The sequence below is a fragment of the Octodon degus genome, unplaced genomic scaffold (assembly GCF_000260255.1).
Source record: "Octodon degus isolate 3935 unplaced genomic scaffold, OctDeg1.0 scaffold00026, whole genome shotgun sequence".
Taxonomy (NCBI): Eukaryota; Metazoa; Chordata; class Mammalia; order Rodentia; family Octodontidae; genus Octodon; species Octodon degus.
In genome coordinates, this window is record NW_004524602.1 from 11,517,756 (window position 1) to 11,539,953 (window position 22,198).

The following is a 22,198-nucleotide window of genomic DNA, read 5'->3' on the forward strand; positions in this document are numbered from 1 at the left end:
TAGAACCCTTTCTTTTATAGGGAAGGCTGGGTCCTAATGCTAGGTTTGGGGTCTGTAGGCAGCTGCCTCACATTTGCATCCCTGAGGTGGTTGAAGGAGGCAGCACACACCTCTATTTTTCTCCTTTTGGAGTGTTCAATCCCCTTGTTTCACCAGCCTGAATAGTCATCTCAGTGGCACTGTAGGAAGCTAGAAGCTCTTGTTTCTTTTTAAACTCTCTTAATTAGGCTTTCCCCCCTTTTGATCATCCCCTCCCCCAGGGCATGTTCTTTCAACTCTTACAGCTTTGCAACTGTCTACTATGACCCTTACCTTCTCTGTGGGTCTTCACAGGTTTTTATGGCCTGTTGTGTTTTACTCTGGACCTAGTCATTAACCTTGGGCTCCACCTGCTGTTCCTTAAGAGAAGTGAAAACCCCTCCAACTCCCTCCACGTATTACTAGAACGAATCTGCGATTACACACATTCCAGCTGCAATCAGAACAACTTGAAGATGTCCCCCACTGAACAAATGACTCCTAGAGGCAGCATACAGACAGAAGGCAGATCAAATTCTTACATTAAACCTAATTAATGTACATGTAGACAGGGATTTTAAATAGACAAATCCCAGCCCTGGGAGGGTGAGGCAGGAGGACGGCAAGTTCAATTCCCACCTGGGGAATTTAGCAAGACCGTTGCAATCCCCAGTATAGAGGGAAAAACCCACAACTCTCCCCTTTAGCTTTCCCCCAAAGCTGGTAGAATGGATGGGAACACGCTTAAGATTCAGGGGCCATCTGTTTCTTCCTGTTCAATATGGCCAGAATTAGAAGCACTGAATTGAGCCCCACTGTCCAGTTGGGATTGACCTTTCAAGAGAAAATGGTTAGTGAAGATGACTGGTAAGAAATACACTAACCAAAGGGCGTGCTCCAGGTTAACGAGCAATGCAGGCATGGTGGAGAGGGGCAGGAGATGTGTGCGAGGCAAACTTAAGTCTAAATTTACCAACAGGGACATTAAAAACTTTATTCAATAAATACAACAAATAATTTAAAAATATACTTCAATTCCAAAGCCAATTAAGAAGGAAATAGAGGAAAAGGGAAAAGGGCTAGGAGGAGGGTAGGCGGAAAGGAGAAAGGCTGAACAGTGATTTCATCAGGCTGTTTCGTGAGCTACCACCCTTGTGCGTCTGAGTCTGATCAAATGCTCTTGACCCATACGACTTTAGCCCTTGTTCCCATGGGGTGACAATCCAACAGGAATGGCCCCGTGGGCTGTGCATCACAACACTTGGAAGCTGGAATGGTTGGGGAGGGGGAAGAGCGTTTAGAAGTTGTTTCCCCACATTCCCAACAGCTGTCCTTCCTGATTCCTGTATGGGTTTACACAGTGCAAACTCTCAGGCAGAGAGCTCCCAGCTGCATAGTTGGACAGCAAGTGTCCAAAGCCACTTTGGTGAGTGGGCTAAGGGTGAAGAGAAGGCCAAGGCCCAGGACAAAGCTCCCAGGTGAAGCCAGTGGCCAAGTCAGAACACAGCACTGGGTGGGAAAGGGCAACAGGGCAGGCAGCCTGGACACGATCTGACAGCTGGCCATCAGCCAGGGAGGGTGAAGTTGAGGGTCTGTGTGGAGCATGACACCAGGAAGACGGCAAGGTTGAGGGAGGAGAGAAAAGTGAGAAGGGAGGAAGCAGCTCAGCAGCAAACTTCAGGAGAAATAATCAGCAGCCCTCACAGATTTGTGATTGTCTCTTAAAAAGATTTATTTTCTCTTCTTGCCTGAATGTACAAAGGCAAAAAGAGTACAGTTTGTATATATATATATTTATATATATATATAAAAAAACAAGGAACTTGGTAATGTACACTTTACAGAAGGGAAGAATCAGGAAGACTGAAATTAAACCCAACAGACCAACGCCAATGGAACAAAAGCTATGAACAGCAACATGCCCCTCCAACCCGGGCCTCCAGCTTGCCCCAACCTGCTCCCAAGGGGAGGGCTGAGCACCAAGGCAAGCGGGCGGGCTGGGGCAGGAGGGGCGGGGACAGGGCCGGGAGGGGCTTGGTCCCAGGAGGGGCTACAGTGGGAGTCACTGGAAAGCTTCCTGGGACCCCCTAGCAATAAAATAAATGACAGAGGCCCAGAATTATGGGGCCAGCTAGCTGCCCAGTTGAACCTTGAGGGCATCAGAGTAGACACTGGATGGTGATGGGATGAGGGGGTAGCAAGTGATGTGAGGGGGCTACAAAGCCTGTACCCAATTCTCTAGCCCTTCTGCAGTCTTCGCCCCCAACTCCTGAAGCTAAGTCCCACCCCCACCCTGGAGCCTGGAGAGGAGATTCAAGAAAGGACCACGTCATTTTGCAGGATGCCCTCTTAGCCTTGTGTGTGTTTGGTCCTTTGACCTTGAGATGTATGGAGCGAGTGGGATAAGAGCAGGAAACTTCAGACCTGTACACATACATGTACTGGGCAGGGCAAGGGGTCACGGGAACTGCCACACCTTAACCAGGAAGAAGCAGGTGTGGACCCTAAAGAGCAGCTCTCTAAGCCTGATGATCCTTCCTGTGAGGGTGAGGTAAGGGTACCTCAGGGAGGGGCTCAGTCTGGTGGCCCATGTCCCTGGCAACAACCCTGCCCAGACTTTGCATGTGGGGTGAGGATCCTTGCTGTGTCCTCTCCCTCTGAGCCTGTCATGGGTGTCACAGGCTCACATGGGCATCACATGACCGCTGTTCCTTTCATAGAGAGGCTGGAAGTGGACAACAAACCTCTCACTCAGCATGTGGCAAGATGTGGCAAAGAATGCCACAGCTGCCACCTAGAACTCCACAGTGGGGGCTCAACCCAGAGAGGAGCAGAGCAGGCAGACTGCCATCTCCCCTGTGGCTTTCCCTTGCTCCAGGGGAGACCTGGGTATGTTTTTTTAAGGGAAAAATGTAAAACTCTGCTGTTCCCTTGTGTAGAACTCAGCTGCCCACAAATACGGAAGTCCCTCCTCTCTGTTACAGAACAAGTGGAAGGGGCAGGAACGTGGACTCATGCCTGCCAGGAGAGTAAGGAAATTGCTCCAGCAGTTTCTTTACACTATGTACAGAGCACACTGCAGGCCAGCGCCACAGATACAAAACACACAACAATAGTTAAAATCAAACAGAAATAGAGATGGGTGAGTGGCTCCACCCACAGGAGTCTGGGGGCCAAAGTCAGGCTGAAATTTGGTCACCCTCTTGGAAGGGTGGCCCAGGTCAGGTGGGTGAAGGTGTCCACACCAGCAACTTCCACAGATGGAAGGGAGGGGACTGTTGAGGGCTCTGCCCACTGGGAGCAGCAGAGGAATGAGGGCTGAGGGAGGTTGTTTGGGACCCTGAAAATAGGTCTAAAACAATGAGCTTTGTGGGAAGCTCAACACCCAACTTTAAACAAAAAAAAAGACACGGAAACCTAGAAGAAGGGTCTGTGGGTCACAGAGGAGCTCTGGTTCTTGTAAACTACCCTCACCGGGAATTGTGCTTACTGGCCCCAGCTCTGCATTCTTAGATTAAGTGAGAACCACCTTCCTGCTCTTCAAATGTCTCTTTTGGCACTCTGGTTACAAAGCACCCTTCTTTAGCCTAGGCTGGTGTCTGTTGGTCTTCTAATCTGGAGGGCTAAGAAAAGACAGGAGGGAGAACAAAAGGATGACACCTCACAAAAGCAAGAAGCGAAAGCTCCCCACTCTTTGGGGAGCTACCAAATAAAGCTACCAAGTCATCACTTTCTCAGTGCACAAGCGTAAAGCTCTGGGCCAGAGAGACTGTTTTCTAGGGCAGAGAAATGTCTGCAGCCTCCAAGCCCAGCCCAGGCCGCTCTGGCTCCCAGGAATAATGCTGAGGTGTGTGATCTCGTGGTCCGAGGAACACAGCCTCCCAGGACCAGTGGCCCCTACAGAAACAGTGTGTTACAGAGACGCAACTTGTACTGGCACCCACAGCGGGCACAGACTGAGCTATATAAAACCACGTATCTGCAGCCAGAATGGGGCTGTGTACTTCTGTGGCCCTAGCTGAGGAAGGTACTCGGATGGGACACACACAGGACATCTCCCAGAACTGGGTGCTGGGTACTCTGGGGTTGCCTGCTGGGCTTTGCCCTCCAGTGACCTGGCAAGCTCCTGGGGGTCGGGGAGAGGGAATACTGTTTTATCTGCCTGAATCTTAAGAGCCAAGCAATGGAAAAAAGAGGTGAAATCCCCTAGGAAAAGCACCAAGGGGGAGGACGGAAGAGAAAAGGGCAAAGAGTGGGGAGATAAGCAGCAGGACTTCGTGGGGACGCAGTTTCAATTTCACAGACTCCGTTCACACTCCAGCTCTCCCCCCAGGGGCTGGGGAGCCCTGTGCTGGTGTCGGAACCCCTACCTCTGCCTGCCGGGTAGCTCAAGGCCCTGCGGGCGAATGCCTTGACCTCCCTCTCCAGGCTGGGCTCTGAGCATTTATCTGTGCTCACGAGTGAAGGGGGAAGTCTCTGTGTTTGAAGACCTTGTTTTCACAACTACAGAGAAAACAGCCCCCAATTTCTTTCCTGAGATTCTAATTCTTCCACATGCTGCCAGTTCCCAGGGCCCAAATCGCTGGGGAGGTGTGGGATCTGGTGACAGTGGGAATGGCAGTGAGAGGGGGTGGCTGCTGTGCTGTCTTCAGACCATACCCAGTGCTTGGGCTCCCTCCCTGCAGGGGTTGGGTGGTACTGCACCAGGAGCAGAACAGAGACCCAGGGAACAGAGCAGTGACTTCTCTGGGCTGAGGCCATGTTCCCCTGGTTGCTCCCCATGCCTTCGTCTCCGGTGAGGCCACAGCAGTCACAGTTGTGGCTGAGAATAAATATTTTTGCTAAGTACCAGCTCTCCAGCTCCTGAGGAAGAGGGAGGGTCAGGGAGTCCGGGGTCTGGAGGAGGCGACAGGCAAGGGTCTGCCTTCAGTCATGGTTGGAACGGCAAACAGGATGACCAACACCATTTAAGTGATGTCTGAGTGGCGCCTCCAGCACCTCCTTGGGTGAGGCAGTCCGGCCCGTGAAGCTCGCTTTCTCCGGGCACGCGCTCTGCAAGGGAAACATGAAGAGGTAGCAGGCACTCAGCCTGTTGGCACAACAGCCACAAGATGGCGCTCCAAGGAAACAAACTTCGGGGAAGACCAAGGCAGTCCCTGAAGGTCCCTCAGCCGTGCACAGCTTCCTGGGAGAGGCAGGCCAGGGGACCACCTTCTCAGACTGCTGACCCTACACAGTCCCTCACTAGCCCCATGAGGGTACTATTGCTAGGTGGCAGCTGGCCCTGCTCTCTGGCCCCAAAGGAAGAAAAGTCACTCACCATTCTCACCTCCTGGGTGGTGGGTAGAGTGAAGGCGTGGAGCCTTGCTGGCTGGCAACAATGGCTGTAGAAGAAAGCCCTGAGCAGGCAGGAGGACGGGTTAGCACAGTGCTCACAAGAAGCGGACCACAAGCAAGCCGGAGAAATCAACAACGTCCCCACTTTTTCACCAGTCCTGGCCTGAAGCTGCAGTCCCGTGCGTGCTAGTCGAGCACTCATTCCCAGCCTTTTTATTTTTTAATTTTGGAACGGGGCCTCCCCAAGTCAATCCTACCTCAGCCTCCCAGGGATCTGAGATGCGCAGGTCTGCACCTGTGTGCTGCCAGCAGCCTCCTTTCAGAGCCCTTCTCCAGCGGGCTGGGTGGGTAAGCAACTTCCACTTAAACGCCTAGCTCCACTGACTTGGGGGCGCTGGCAGGGGAAGCAGATCTGCTGCTTGGCCAGGGATGGTGGCCGGGACGGTGGCTGTGCTACTTGGCTGCTCGTTTCTCTTGGGCTGTGGGAATGCCTGTTCCTTAGTCTTTTGAGTATCAAGCCAACATTCTTTTTTAAAAAAAAATTTTTTTAAGCCAACATTCTGAAGGAGTCTGAGAATCTTCAAGGTGCAAGGGAGGAAATAAACATCATATGCTCTAATGGAGGCTAGGACTATGGAGAGATTAGAAGCTGAGGAAGAAAAGTTCTTGTGGGAGACAAAGAAAAATGGGTGTCAGGGACAAGAGGCTTACCTGCTGCATAGGGTAGGTTGTACTGTGTGGGAAGCAGTGAGTACCCCAAGTGGTGGTGGTGGTGGTGTGTGGACATCAGGCGCTGGGAAGGTGAGGTGCGTGGCCGGTCAACACTCCGCTCAGCTCCGCCTGTTCCACTGACACTGCTGCAGCTGCCGCTACCTCCAACCACCCCACAGCCTCCCCGATCTCGCTCCTGAGAAGTTTTATCGCTAATCTGAAAAGGAAAGGTGACGCATAAGCACTGTGGTGACACACACAGGAGCAACATAACCAGTGCCCAACACTGAGCAGGAGGAGGTGACCTGGGGCTGATGTGAAATCAGCCAAGCTGCACTGTGGTCAGGACTGAACTGGCACACCTTCTGTATGACCCTAGGTGTGGCCTTACTGGTCCCTGTGGAACAAAAAGGGGCTCCTGTGCTTCCCTTACCGTGGGTGACTTGCTCTTGTAGTGGCTGGCATGCTGCTGCAAGATGTCCAGGGCTTTGGACTCTGAGCTGGATTTACAACCGACACTGGGGCTGGCTCGTGCCTTCTCGGCATCTTCACCTCCGGAGACCTTGCTGCCATATGGGGAGAAGGAGTAGCTCGAAGGCAAGTAGGAACCTAGCGTGAGAGATCAGGGGTCAGAGACGAGGGGCAGGCAATCTCCGCTTCTGGGTGGTCAGATGGGGTCCGCTCGTCTTGGCACCAGTTGAGGTCTTTTTTGCCATGCCGACTTTGGGGTGACACTATTGGCTTAACCTGTCTTTACATAACTACAGGGGAGCTGAGCAAAGGGATTGGAAACCGGGTCTCGAAGCTGAGACCACATCCACTTTGGTGCCCTGGGCACTGGAGTCTCAGCTTCCACTTGGAGTAGTGGTATGCTAAGGTAGAAAGCTCACAGAATTTACATGCAGAAAGGACGTGGGCTCATCCACACCTGAGATTTACTAGCTGGTAACCTTGTACAAACTAACCCACTTTTCTGAGTTTCAGTTTCATGATTATCAAAACAAAGATATCAATACCCTCTTTCATAGAATAATGAGTATTAAAAAACAAAACATACAAAAATCACCCAGGACAGTGCCTAGACCATTGCACGCTCTCAGCAAATAGAATTATTATCTGGATAGAGATGGGTGTGGTGGCAGGGAGCTAGGACCACCTCGATAGGGAGACAATTTTGAAAAGGTTTTCTGTCCTACTTAAAAGAGTTCTAATCATGTCACTGGAATGCCCGGCTATTTAAGCTGTAGGAAGGTGAGAGTTTTAGGAGTCAGAAGCGCCCCGGCTGGTCTGACTATATAGAGTTGGGAGATGGAAGGCAGGAGGGGTGGGATGGGGGCTGGATAAAGAGAAGCTGGGTAAGGGCACCCCAGTAGCTGGGGTGGTTGGGGTCCGCAGCACAGAGGGGTGACTAGAGTTTGCACAGCCTGTTACATATGTTACAAAGATCTGGACGAGCTGCTCACAGGCTCCAAACATAAATGGCAAACAGGGGACTGCTGGCCATGCTGATAGGATCAGTGCCCACTGGATGCGTGTGTTCACATACCACAGTAAACCTCATTAATATTATAATTAGAATGTGGATCGCAACAGGTTTTTTTTTTTTTTTTTTTTTTCAGGACCAGGAATTGAAGTGCCCACTGGATGCGTGTGTTCACATACCACAGTAAACCTCATTAATATTATAATTAGAATGTGGATCGCAACAGGTTTTTTTTTTTTTTTTCTGTTTCTATCTGTATTTCTAAGAGTAATTTGTATTTTTTAGAAAATGACATATTTTTTTTTTTTTGCAGGACCAGGAATTGAACTCAGGCCCTTGTGCTTGCCAGGGAAGCGCTTATCCTGAGCCATTTCCCCAGCCCCAGTATGTGGCTCAAAATAAAATAAAAATCAACAAAATAGAGGTGTCCTCTCACCCTAGAAAAAAAATCCGTATGACTCGTTGGCAATAGCAATCAGTCAGTGAGCTTCTTTCTCTAGCAAGTTAAAAAACATTTAAACCCCAACTTTGTAGCCCTCCAAAAGAACTCCCTGACAGTGGTGTGAAGAGCTCACTGTCCCTTGTGGGACCCCTGACCTGACTTCACTCTGCTCCTCCCAGCACTACATACCTGCCCAGGCCTTACACATGGAGATTGAACTCAGGCCCTTGTGCTTGCCAGGGAAGCGCTTATTCCACTGAGCCATGTCCCCGCCCCCCCCATTGTTCTCAGGCCTTTGTGCTTGCCAGGGAAGCACTTATTCCACTGAGCCGTGTCCCCGTCCCCCCACCCCCTGCATTGTTCTTAATCTGCCCCAAATGTCTAAAAAAAGGTCCAGAGGCCACCTTGCAGTTGGAGTGAGGGAGGAAGAGGTGGTCTCTCACACTGTAAAGTGGGGTCACTTAAGGAGCTATGGGTTAGACTGGTCGCCTTATGAAATAATGCAAGGGGTACTGTCATCCCGCACAGAGCCCTGGGGCTATGCAACAAAACCTGGATTGAATTCTGTGCCCCGCCTTGCATTGCCGTACCTGGGTAGTTCTGCATCATCACAGCAGGCATGCCCCGGTAGCTGGGGTGGTTGGGGTCATAAGACTGGCTGTAGGAGTAGCCGTGCATGTAGGGGATGTAGGACTGGTGCTGGGTGAGCGGGGAGGACACAGGCACATGGACACTTGGTCGGGGCTCCTTGCTCCCAAGGCGAGACTCCTCAGACGTGGGCAGCTTGCAGTCACTACTTGTGCTTTCCTTTCCATCCTCCTTGGGGACAGAGTCCTTACTCCGACTCCTTTCCTCCTTCAATTTGCGGTCCCGCTCCTCTTTCCACCGCTCATCCTCTGACTTGATGTCTGAGTACTTAGCAGGATACACGTACGTCCACATACGGGGCTCTGCCTCCTACAACAACCACAGAAAGAGGACTGAGTGTACACATCTAAGACAGAAGCCTCAAAGTTGGATGGGTGTGGTGGCTTTTGCCTCTAATGCCAGCAGTTGGTAGGCTGAGGCAGGAAGATCGCTGTGAGTTTGAGGCCAGTGTGGGCAACAAAGTCAGTTCAAGGCCAGCCTGAACTGCATAGAGAGAAAAAAGGCAAACAAACAAACAACAACAAAAAACTCCCCAAAAGTTTCAAAGCTGAAGCCCTGGTAGAAACACTGAAGTAGGCAGTTGCTAGGACCTCAGGCAGGGAGGACCCTGGCTGCTCCTGGTCATGGTTTACAACCCAGCTCTAATCTCTCTGCTTAGAAGTTTCCCCTCTGAAGGAAACAAAGAAAAAGCAAACCATCAGCAGGTGTTTTCCAGGCAAGAACAGCACTTTGGGGCAGTACTCCTGGAATAGAGGAGCTGCTTCTCCAGGAGGGGTAGGCATTTCACCTCTTCAGCGCAGGCCTGGGGTAGGGAGTGACTGCTGCCGCCTGGATCGGAGGAGCAAGTAACTGGCACCAAAAGGCAAAGGAAGACATTCCAAGATTCTAACTGGAAAAATTTTTTTTGGTACTGGAAATTGAATCCAGGCCCTCTGACCCAGTTACATTCCCAGTCCTTCTTTATTTGCTTGTTTATTAGTATAGGGGATTGAACTAATAATTTGCACTGAACTTCCTAACCCTTTTTTTTAGTTTTATCTTGAGACAGTTTTGCTAAATTGATCAGGCTAGGATTGAATGTGAGATCCTCCTGCCTCGACCTCCCAGAGTGCAGAGACTGTAGGCATGTGCCACAATGCCCCACTTATAAAATTCTTTTCACAGTAGCTCGGTAACTGAATAGTGTAGTTTTGGCTTACTCTAAAGAAATGGAGTAACCACTGTTGGCTCATTCTGTAGGAACCAAATTAGTGGAAGAGATATTGGGTCAGCAATCAAGATTTCTAGGTTCTAGTTCTGTCTCTGCTAGTGGAGGTTCCAGTAACTCTAGAATAATTAACGTACCTAGGTCTTTCTTGTCAAATGGGAAAATACCTCATTTATTAAAAACATTAAAAATGATGCTGGGAGTGGTGGTGCCTGCTCAGCACTCAGGCGACTAGAGCAGGAGTGAGTTTAAGGCCAGCTTGGACTACATTGTGAGACCCTGCCTCAAAAAACTATACCAAACCAAACCAAATTAAGAAAAACAAAACAAAACAAAACAAAAAAAATCAAAGTTCTGAAGGTATATAGCTTTCTTGCCACTACTGGCAGGAAGCCTGATGTGGGGGGAAGAGTTTCCCACAAATCATTTGCATTTCCTCTCAGGGGAACTAGTTACCTGTCGGTACCAGAGAATCGGATCCACCTCTGCCTGGCGGCCACATTCACTGCCTGTCTTGCTCTCTGAGGCCTCCTTGCCTAGGTGTGTGGCCTCACTCAGCTTCACCTTCAGGGCCTCTGGGGTGTGGCTGGGGAGTTTGGAGGCATCATCCAATTTGGGAATGATGACTGACTTGGCTGGGTCAGTCCCTGGCTCCTTGGCCTTGCCAGGCCCCGACTTTACTAGGTCTGTGAGGCTGGGGGCCTTGGTGAGGGTTGGTGGGATGGATGGCTTCTGCTTCCACTCCTCCTTGAGCGCAGCCTCACGGTCCTTGAGGCCCAGCTCAACCTTCTTGTCAGGGCCCCGAGGTGGCTCCAGGCCCTGGCGTTTCTGCTGCTCTTCATACTGCTGCCGGTAGGCTGCATTGGTGCTCAGCAGGTGTGCGTGGTAGCTCTGGTCGCCATAGCCATAGGGTGGCACGTAGGCATACTGGTTGTAGTACAGCGACTGCATGTACATGTTGGGCCGCTGCTGGATCACTGAGGGCTGCTGGCTGGCACCACCCATTTCAGGCTTCTTCTCCTCACAGACGTCATTCTTCCCTTTGCCCTCCAGGCTTTCTGGTTCCTCTTCCTTTTTTGACTTCAAGGCCTGGCTCTCCATGCCCACCTGGCTGCCAGGGTTCAGGGCCCCAGGGCTGGACTGGGCGTAGCTTGGAGAATAGTAGCTCTCAAAGCCTTGGTAGTATGGGGAGTCTTTGCTCTGTGGCTGAGGAGGAAAGAGCGTTTTCTTAGCCCCTTCCTTCACCAGCTGCTCGGGGTCCTTTGCCTTGAGGCTGTCTACCTTGCCCTCCCCATCCTCCCCTGCATCGGAGATGTCTGAGTAGGCAGGGCTATTGGTCTTCACTGAGCTCGCCTCTGCTCCGTTCTGGGTTACCACATGTAAGGGCGTCAGGGGCTGGGTTGGAGGTGTGCTGTCCAGGCGGCTTCCACCTCCAATGGAAGGGCTAGGGGCATTGTCTGTGAAACTGTAGATCTTGTCAGCTTCAGCCTTGATGCTGGCCAGACGGCTTTGGTGGGGGTCAGAGGAGCCATTCAGGAGCCCCTCTATCTTCCCCCCATCTCCTGATGACTCCCTGAAGGGACTTTTTCCTTCTTCTGCTCGACAGACCTTCCCAGGAGTTAGAGGACTTTCCAGTTCCTTGGATGACTCCTTCTTTTTTTTGTCTTTCTTCTTCTTGTCCTTGGCTGGTGTCAGGGCGGGATTGACTGTGAAGGGCTCCCCCATCACGGTGGGCTTGGGCTGGATGGGCTTGAGCTGTGGGCTGTTGGGCATGGCCTGCACGACTGTAGTGGTGAGGCCCGAGGATGAGCCTGGACTTGCTGCCGTAAACGTGGCGGTCTGGAAGGTGTAGATCTGCTGTGGGGGAATGGCGGGTGCAATGGGCCGGGCTGACTTCAAGCTCTTGGAAGGAATCTTTTCAGGTTTCAAACTAGAAGGCTTCTTACATTTCTCTTTTTCCATACACTTTCTTTCCAAAGAGTCAAAGGCGTCACTGCTTGTTTCATCCATTACTGAGGGTCCATCCTCGGAGCCATCATTGGATAAAGCCCCGAGGTCTGTGTCCCCTTCCCCACTCAGCTTTTTCTTACAGAGGCTTTTTGTGCTGAATTTGCTTGAAGGAGAAGGGCTATGGGGCTCTACAAGCCGAACTTTGGGGGTAGCTGAGCGGGCAGGGGACATGGAGCCTTTCTGGGAGACAGATGCACCATTGCAGCTCGTGAGGTCTGCGTGGAGGGCTGGATCCTCCCCATACTCGCTATCCCCATCTGCTTCCGGCTTGCTGTCCTCGTCTGTGTGGGCATGGGCTTGGTGGTACTTGAGTCCATTGATGTGCTTGTATTTCTTGTTGCAGTTTGGGTGGGGACAGTCAATCAGGACTGGGGAAGGGCAGTTTCTGTCCAGGACGGTGGGTTCCACCTTGGTCCCAGGCAGTGGGCCAGTGGCTGAGCCCATGGAGTTTGTCCGGACTCGCTTGCTCCCCTTGGAGTCCTCTGAGCTAGAGTTCAATTCCATGTCTGACAGGGGCTTGTTTTTCCGCTTACTGGCAGAGGAAGGGCTAGCCTTGACATCCTCAGAGGAGCCACTGGCAGGTGGGCGATGCTCTGAAGAATTCTGGCTGCCCCGACGGCCTTTGCTACTGGCTCCTGCTCGAGTTTTGCTGCTGCTGCTGGTCCCTTTGCTGTCAGAGGCTGTGGCTGTTTCACTGACAGGTGTGTTACTATTGGGACGCATGCGTTTGCCTCTACCTCGACCATTGCGCATTTCCAAGTCACTGGTGGGGGAGTCACAGAACCTTGGCAAAGGTAAACACAACAGGATGTTAGTAAGAGAAGAAACATCTGGGACTGCTGGTTCACACCTGTGATCCCAGCTACTGGGGAGGCTGATGCAGGAGGATCGCAAGTGTGAAGCTTTCACACTGAGCTGCACCCCCAGTCAGCCCTCCTTTTCCCCTTCCTTCCCCTTTTAAATTTTTATTTTGCCAGGCATGGTGGCACACACCTATAATCCCAGCACTTGAGAGGGCAGGGCAGGAGGATCAATGAGAGTTGAGGCCAGCCTCAACTACTGTAGTGAGATTCTGTGTAAATACCATTTTATTTTGAGGTAGAGTCTTGCTAAGTTACTAAGCTGCTCAGCCTAGACTTGAACTGGTGATCCTCCTGCCTCAGCTTTCCCAAGGGCTGGGATTACAGGCACGAACCACCCAACCCAACCTGGCTGCTGCTGCTTCTCTTTTTTCTCTCTTTTTGAGACAGGGTCTCATTATGCAGTTTAGGCTGCCCTTGAGCTCATTTTGTAGCCCAGGCTGGCCTCAAACTCGGCCTCCAAAGTGCTGGGATTACAGGCATGCACCACCACACCGGGATTTTCAACCTGGCTTCTTCCCTGCTCTGATTTTTTAAAAAAATTAATATATGTTTGTGATCCATAGAAAATGTAATCATCATGGAGAAACTGGTCCTTAGACAGCACACATGGCTTCTTGATCCTTTTTACCCCTTTATCTCAATTTTTTCTTTTTTGTTTAAGACAAGGTCTTACTATGTAGTTTAGGCTGGCTTTTAAACTATGTAGCCCAGGATGCCTCAAACTCCTAATCCTCCTGTCTCAGCCTCCCCAGTGCTGGGACTGCGGTGTGTTGTTACCATAGAAGATTTAAAAAACACATTATTTTCTTTTTGGGTACTGGGAATTGAACCCAGGAGCTCGTGCTTGCCGGCAGGTGCTGTGTTATTCCTGAGATATGGCTCAGTGAGAGAATACCTTTTTTTTTTTTTTTTTGAGACATGGTCTCGCTATGCAGTTCAGGCTGGCCTTTGAGCCCAGGGTGGTCTCAAACTCGCAATGATCCTCATGCCTCAGCCTCCCAGTGCTGGGATTACAGGCATGCGTGCCACCACACCTGACTTCAGAAAACATCTTTAAACCAGTTTAGTTGAAGCTCCTGAAGAACCTTTAGGATGATGGTTATCACTTTCAATAAATATGATTTGCTAAAAGGACTTAAGATGTGAGACTGTGTTAATGAAAAGCTCCTAGGTTGCTAGCCACATGCCTGTGGGACGCTCTCCCTAACCTCCCTCCCTAAAGCTCTGAAGTTTGTTCCATCAGGTGAAGGCAGCCACGTGGCCAGAATCATGTGGCCAGAATCCTTCTGGAAGGACTTTAAAGTCTGACACAGACAGTGAGGCCAGGCCTGCTGTGGTCCTCGACAGTTACAGGTCTGACAGGTTACCATGACCCAAATCTGCCTCTTTTACCCCACAGTTGTTCTCTAAACACCTTACCACAGAGGTACACACAGGGAAAAAAAAGCACATATTTAGGAGGCCCTGAAATCCATCCCAGACATCAGATTGGACGGGATGTGCATTATTTCAGTGTTTGGAGATTTGCACCACAGAGGTACTTCTGATCCCAAATTTGCTTTTCATGGAGCCAAAAACACTGTCTAAAATTAAATCTTTAGCTAAGATTAGTTCCTTTTTAGACCTGGTTTATACTTTTGTCCTGGGGGATATGGAACAGACTGTTTCTAAGACTCTGGAAGCCGCAGTGATGGCAGAACAAGCAATCACTACATTGCTTAGGCTGGGCTCCGTCCTGCTGCCTCATCCTCCCATAGTGCTGCCCGTGGTGGGCAACACCACACCGAGCGTCTCTCTGTATCTCTTGCTCTCTCTCCCCTCCATCTCTCTTTATTTCTTTTGAGGTGGGGGTTTCACTATGTCACCCAGGATGGCCTTGAGCTCAACCTCCAGAGTAGCTGTGGTTCCAAGTGCATCACTATGTCTGGTTTGGTAACAGGGTTTCTGTAGGCCAGGCTGGCCACAGGACCCCCTTGCCTAGGCATGTGGGGTGCTGGGAATTGACCTTCCCTGCAGTGTCTGTGACTGTTAGGGCATGTGTGAGTGTGTGGCGGCTGCACTCAATGCGCAGCTCCGAGCCTGCTGTCTGCACACAGACTGTGAAGGACTCCTTGACATTTAGGTTCCTCACCCCTCTGGCAAACTGGGTTCTAATTTTAGGAACAAATTGCAAGATGCCACACACTGAAAGATCAATCCTTTTTTTTTTTTTTTTTTGCAGAACCTGGGATTGAACTCAGGTCCTTGTGCCTGCCAGACAAGCGATTATTCTACTGAGCTATCTTTCCAGCCGCCAAGATTACTCCTTTTAACTCAAAACCTTTTTGCGGGTGTGGTACTGGGGATTGAACCCAAAGCCTTGTGTGTATCAGCCAGTGATTTGCCACTAAGTTACACCTCAGTCCCAAAATGTTGGTATCAGTCAAGTTACAGCTTGAAAAGATCCTGTGAAGCCAATAAAAACTTGTAAAATTGAAAATTTTCTTGGGTTTAAGTTTCTGAAAAACAGCTATTGTTACAAGGCATCACCAATAAATACCTGCTAACTCAGATGTCAGGGCCTCGGTTTTAAGGCGGCTACAAGAAGAGAATATGGATAGAGGCTTAAGAGGCATTTCTTCACCCTGCTACCTTCTCTCCCACCCAACACCTGGTACTTCAGTCTTGCTAAACTGCCTAGATGAGATGCAAACTTGCAATCTTGCCTCAGCTTCCTGAGATGGTGTGCCACGGCACTCATCTTATTTATCCTTTTTATTTTTTTGTACCAGAAATTGAACTCAGGACCTTGTGCTTGCCAGGCAGGTGCACTGCTGAGCTATATTCCTGGCCCTTATTTACCCTTTTTAAAATGCCAGATAAATACACTGCCTTGTCTCTTGTGTCTTTTTTTTTTTTTTTTTTTTGTCTCTGTGTCCTTAACATCCTTTAAAGATGGCAAGCAGTTGTATCCAGATGAAGGTACGTGGAGGGTGGTCAGACTCACCGCGGGGGTGCCCAGTCGTGCCGTGTGCAATCGAGCAATGTGCCTACGTAGGTCTTGTTCCTCCATGTCACATTTACCACCAGCATCCCTGGGAAACGAGAAGACGGAGGTGTGAGTTGCGTGAGCCCTGCTAGTGCAGTCTTCACCCAGGCAGCACTTGGCCTTCTGCAGGAGGCGCCCGAGGCCCCAAGGACCCAGGACAAACCACCCCCGGGCAGCAGCTCCGATGCTCAGGCTGCGAGGACAGCAGCGTACAGAGCATACTGCCTCAGGATAAAGCAGACCTAAGCAGCGCCACAGAGCCGCACGCAGGGCCTCAGCGACAAGCATTATTTATTCTGTTTTCACACTGTACACATATGGGGTACAGCACGACTTCCACTCCTCACCTCAGGCTACAGACTGGAGATTTATCCATACTGACATGAAAAGCTAAATCCATTCGTTTTTACTGAGCTCACTGAAGTATTAACTTCAATGTAATTTGATCACAGTTTGTATGTTTTCCTATTGGGGAACATCTTGGGGTTTTGGGGGGTACATTTTTACTCTTTTTTTTTTTTTTGGCAGAACCGGGGATTGAACTCAGATCCTTGCGTTTGCCAGTCAAGCGCTTATCCTATTGAGCCATCTCCCCGGCCCCCATTTTTACTTTTAAATGATATAATAATATTTCTGACAAGTTCATATTATTTAAAAATGTTTTTGAGGGGCCAGGGAGAGGGATCAGTAGAATAAGCACTTCCCTGGCAAGTGCAAGGGCCTGAGTTCAAGCCCTGCTTCCGCAAAAAAAAAAAAAAAAGAAAAGAAAAAACGATTTTGAATGGGTAATGTAGTCATACTCCAAAAGTCAGCCAAAATCCCCTAAAATAAAATGAAGTGTCACTGTTTTTCAGCCTTCCAATTCTCAGAAGCATCACTGGGTGTGGGGCATGGCAGTGAACACCTTAATACCAGCATTCTGGGAGGCTGAGGCAGGAGGCTCCGCAAATTCCAGGGCAGCCTGTGGAAATTAGCAACTAGCAGGATCCTGTCTCAAAATAAAACAACTGGTAATGTAGCTCAGCACAAAGGCAATGAGTTAAGCCCTTAATCTCACACAAACACACACACACACACACACACACACACACACACACGCGCATGCATGCATGCACGTGCAGTGTACTTTAGACATTTGTATTTCCTTTCCAGTCTATTGTCTATTCAAGTCTTTTTAGAATTTCCAACCTTTTGGGGAATATTTTGGTGCTAGCAATTTGTGGTGGATTAACTAATGTGTACCTTGTTTTTTAAAATGTATTTGGTACAGGGTCTCACTACACAGCTCAGACTCATAGTGATCCTCCAGTTTTTAAGCCGTCCCAGCCCTGGGATTACAGGCATGCGTTAGCAGGATGCCCATAGTTGGTGGCTGGCTCAGTGTGCCCAGGGGCGGGGCTGGTGGGGCATGTGGTGCCAAGGATCAAACCCCGTTCCCCGTACCTGCATAGGCAGGCGCTTAGTCTGCCGAGCTATCCTGCCCATAATGAGTACCCTGTAATGGCCAGCTGAACTGAATCAGTGCACTGCTGGGTGTGGAAGGCCCATCTGATGACTGCTGCCTACAGCCTAAAAACAGAACTGGAGAGGAAGATGGGGTGCTGTTGATTCTCCTGGAGAAGATTCTCATTCTAGTTTTCCTGATATGAACTGGCTATCCCCATGGTCGGAGGAGCTTGGGTCTTTGCTGTCACTGAGAATGGCTGTGTTTCTCTTCGGGGGAGCTCTGGTCCTCACCTTCAGCGTTGCTTCCTGGCTCCAGTACAGACCCCTCGGCCTGTTGGCACAAATCCTTCACTTTACAGTTTCCATCACTGACCTCTGGGCCTTCCCAGCACAGATCCACGGTACAGACTTGCAAGAGGGACCCAGGCCCTCAGCTGGATAGTGGGGTGGACGGATCTCCTGCACTCTTCTGCATTTGATTCTTTGGATGAATATTATAAAATAATCCTATAAACTATGTGTTTTGTATTAAATCCATTCTCTTGTAAACACTGCTTACAACAGGACTGAATGGAATGCCTTCCCATGGAGCTGTAGTCCTAACTCTTTGTTTAAAATTTCTGACACAGGGACTTGCTAAGGCACTAAACTGCCATGTAAGATTTGACGCAGTCCTCCTTTAGCCTCCTACACTGCTCGACTTCGGGGATTACAGGCCTGCCTCACTCTGTGATTTTTTTTTGTGGTGCTGGGATTGAATGTGGGATCTTCTGCTTGCCAGGCAGGCACTTACGCAGCTGAGCTATATCCCTGTCCCAGTTGTAATTTTGAATACACCAAAGTAAAGATTTCACATGTAATATGACTCAGTTATGTTCCTTCAGCTTGTCATTTGTAAATGGTTAATAATATGTACAAATTATTTACTTTTATGTTTTTTTTTTTTTTCAGAACTGGGGATTGAACTCGGGCCCTTGTGCTTGCCAGGGAAGTGCTTATTCCACTGAGCTATCTCCCCGGCCCCACAAATTATTTACTTTTATATTATCATGTTTATCAATCTTCATGGTTTCTGAATTTCTGTCATATTTCAAAAGGCTTTCCTCCTTCTGTCTCTATGTTAACAGTTTTTTTTTTTCAAAGTTTCTTTCTTTTCTTTCTTTCCCTGATGTACTGGGGATTGAATCCAGAGCTTTTGCAATGAACTACAACCCTAGGCGTCTTAAACTGTACTGATTGATTCTAACACAGGGTACCTCTCCAGTCCTTCATTTTTTCATTTTGAGACAAGGCCTCCTTAGGGCGATAAATTGTCTAGGCAGGACTCAAACTATTCCTGTTTCAGCCTCCTGAATGCTGGGATTATAGGCCTGTATACCCGACTTCAATGATTATTTCTCACTTGTAAAACAAATGTGAATCATGATTGACTGAGACAGGGTTTTGCTATGTAATCTAGGCTGACCTCTCACTCCAGGTGACCCTTCTGCCTCAGCCTTCCAAATGCTGGGATTATAGGTGTGCACCAGCCCTCTAGCCCCAGCTCTTCTAAGATTTTATTTTATTTATTTTTAAAATTGTGTGTGTGTGTGTGTGTGTGGGTGTGTGTGTGTGTGGTGCCAGCTCAGCCCACCAGGGGGCGGGGCTGGCTGGCATGTGGTGCTGGGGGATTGAACAGCAGTCCCTGTGCTTTGCTAAGCTTGTTCTGAGTAGGTGCTTTAGACCACTGAGCCATCTCACCAGCCCCTCTTCTAAGATTTTAAACTGGTTAATTTTTCACATTTACCTAACATTATTTAGTTTCTGGGATTTTTTTTTTTAATTATTTATTTTTATTTATTACATTTATTTATTGTGTGTGTGGCCAGCTCAGCCCACCAGGGGGCGGGGCTGGCTGGCATGTGGTGCTGGGGGATTGAACCGCGGTCCCTGTGCTTTGCCAAGCTTGTTTCAAGTAGGTGCTTTAGACCACTGAGCCATCTCTCCAGCCCCTCTGGGATTTTTCTGATTCAAGGTAGCATCTCATTTTTAATAGAGGCTGCTTTTTTTTTTTCAATACTAAAGATTGAACTCAGGACCCTATGCCTGCCAGACAGGGCTTAATCTACTGAGTTATCTCCCTGGCCCCTACAGGTTACTTCTGTTTCTATTCAAGAATACTAAATACACTTAATGGAGTCTCACTGTATCACAAACTAAGTTCATTAAATGTGCATTCAAGTGCTAATGGCTGCTGGGTGTGGTGGCAAATGTCTGTAATCCCAGCACTCAGGAGGCTGAGGCAGGGAGATTGCTATGAGTTTGCAGTCAGCCTGGACTATACAGCCAGACCTTGGCTCAAAACACAAAAACAACAAAACAAAACAAAAAGTGCTGATGGTTGATTTTTAAAAATCAATTTTTAAAATTTGAGATTATTCCTGTTTAGGCAGATGCAGTGGCCTGGGAGTTTGATCCCCTGTGTGCTGTACCGGCCCTGCCCCCAGGGCTGCTGAGACTGCAACTGAGACGGGGCATGGTGGCGCCTGCCTGTAATCCCAGCTCTTGGGAGGCTGAACACTGGCGATCACTATGAGTCTGGATCTACATAGTGACCTATGTAGACCTTTACTAAAACATACATGCAAAAAAAAAAAAAAAAAAAAGACATTATTATAAATCCACCTAGAGTTGTAAGGCACTAAGAGAGGCTACATGTTCTCTAGTCAGTTTCTCTATGGTTATGCCTTAATGGCAGTATAATATCTCAGCTAGGAAGCCACCAGTTGATAGCCTGGAGACACAAAACACTTCCTGCACCACAAAGGAGCCTGCAGTGTTGTCCTTTTCAGGGCTACTGCTGTTCCTTCCCCCATGGGTAGTCCTGGAGATCAAACCCTGGATCTTCACACTGAGCTACATACTCAGTCCTTCATTTTTCTCTTGCCTAGACTGCAAGGAACTATTTGGAGATGGGGGTCTAAGCTGCCAAATTGTGTTCTCGCTTCAGTAGCACATATGCAAAACTGCCAAACTTCCCAAGGTGGGCTTGCATTTGTGATCCCCTGCCTCAGCCCCCCAGTGTGCTGGGAGTACAGGCATGCACCTCCATGCCCAGCCCCACAGCCTCCTGCGCCAAATGCTAACCTGCCCTCTAGCTCTGTAACTATGTCATTTCAAGAGCGTTACATAAATGGGATCACACAATATGTAATACTTTAGGACTGCTTTTCTTTTTTTTATTGTGACCTTCAGATTTTATTTATTCTTTCAGATTAGGACTGGTTTTCTTTAATCAGTAAATTCTCTGGAGATTGACCCAAATTTATGATATATCAATAGGTTACTGTTAGCCAGGTATAGTGGCACATGCCTATAATCCCAGCACTTAGGGCTGGGAGAGAGCTCGGTGGTCCAAGTGCCTGCCTGGCAAGCGCAAGGACCTGGGTTTGATCCCTGTTATCCCATGCTGTGCTGGCCCCACACCGACCGGGCCACCAAAACTAGGTGTAGTGGCGCACACCTGTATTCCCAGCTCTGCAGAGGCTGAGATGGAAGGATCACTACGAGTCCAAGGTGTGTAGTGAGACCCTGTACCAAATAAACAGATTAAAAGAAAAAAATCCCAGCACTCTAGGAGGCTGAAGTAGGAGGATTTATTTAGCAATTTATTTATTTTTTTGCGGAACCGGGAGATTGAACTCAGGTCCTTGAGCTTGCCAGGCAAGAGCTTATTCTACTGAGCTATCTTCCTGGACCCTTATTTAGTAATTTACTCAGCTGTTTCAAAAAAAAAAAAAAAGTGTCAAGGCCCTGGGTTCAATCCCCAGAACATTCCCACCCCAACAGCTGGGGCTATTGTGGATAAAATGGCTATGCACGTTTGTGTACAGATCTTTTTTTTTTTTAATCAAGTAAGTTTTATTTTAAAGAACTTTCATGGGATTTAATACTCATTAGGGTCACTTTAAGGAGGCTGTCTTCAGAGGAGCCCTTTTTAAAAGAATTGAAGCTTAATCCAGTCATCACATCTGCCTTGCCACAATTCTTCTATTTCCACTTGAATTATGGACATTGACAGCTGTGGTGTTCTATTCAATTTCGTCCAGCAATACATTTTGGGAGCCTAGAACCTGAATTGTATGTAGTATTGTTATTTTGGCACATGACCTAGATTCTGAATCATTCCTTAACCTTTCATTTCTAATATTGAAAGTTAGCATTTTTCAGTCAATATTAGGCAAAATGTTACAGGCCTCATTGTCACCACTGTAAATATTTACTGTGATGGAAGCATGACCTGTGTCTCAATTTTAGCTACACTGACCAATTCTAGGCACCAATCAACAGTGCCCATTCTAATCCAGAAAGAGGCTTCAATTTTTTTTTTTTTTTTTTGAGACAGGGTCTCACCATGCAGTCCAGGCTGGTTTTGAACTTACTTTGTAGCCCTGGCTGGTCTTGAATTAAGCGATCCTCCTGCCTCAGTCTCCTGAATGCTGAGATTACAGGCGTGCACCATGATGCCCAGCTGTGTGTACAGGTTTTTATGTGAGGATAAGTTTTCCTTCCTCTACAATAAGTGCCCAGGGGTGCAACTGTTGGGTCATACCATCACTGTAAGTTTAGTTTATTAGAAAGTGAGATCACATGGTAGTGCATGCCTTCCAGCCCGGCAGACTTGTCTAGGCAGGTCTCAAATTTCATCTCAACAAGGGAGTGCAAGGGCTGGAAGACAGCTCAGTGTCACGGCCCTGGCTCAATGTTTAGTACTGTGGGGAAAAAAAGAGGGGGGAGGGAGAGGAAGAGGAAGAGAAGGAAGAAGAAGAAGAGGAGGAAGAGGAGGTAGAGGAGGAGGAGGAGGAGGAGGAGGAGGAGGAAAACTGACTCCCAGTCCAGCCTTGGTGGCCACTTGGGAGGCTGAGGTAGGGTCCCAAATCTGAGGCTAGCCTAGGCCACTCAGCAACACCCTGTTTCCTCATTTCAAAATATTCACAGAATTAGAGAAGGGCTCCCTAGGCTCAAG

General features: G+C 48.9%; 1 protein-coding gene and 1 non-coding gene across 2 annotated transcripts in view; both read right to left on the reverse strand.

Moving 5' to 3' along the window:
- Window positions 1-998: 998 nt before the first annotated feature.
- The window catches only part of Znf609 (zinc finger protein 609), a 191,465-nt gene continuing 170,265 nt past the window's right edge, over window positions 999-22,198 (reverse strand). The window contains exons 3-9 of the mRNA XM_004628820.2: window positions 15,706-15,793; window positions 10,303-12,640; window positions 8,582-8,948; window positions 6,500-6,675; window positions 6,067-6,283; window positions 5,339-5,417; window positions 999-5,070 (exon numbers count right to left, since the gene is read on the reverse strand). Of these exons, the coding sequence (XP_004628877.1) occupies window positions 5,344-5,417; window positions 6,067-6,283; window positions 6,500-6,675; window positions 8,582-8,948; window positions 10,303-12,640; window positions 15,706-15,793 (3,260 nt within the window). The 3' untranslated portion in view covers window positions 999-5,070; window positions 5,339-5,343. The remainder of the gene's footprint in view (window positions 5,071-5,338; window positions 5,418-6,066; window positions 6,284-6,499; window positions 6,676-8,581; window positions 8,949-10,302; window positions 12,641-15,705; window positions 15,794-22,198) is intronic.
- On the reverse strand, window positions 21,416-21,548 carry LOC111816110. The gene has a single exon (XR_002820616.1). It is a non-coding gene; the product is annotated as a small nucleolar RNA SNORA1 (small nucleolar RNA).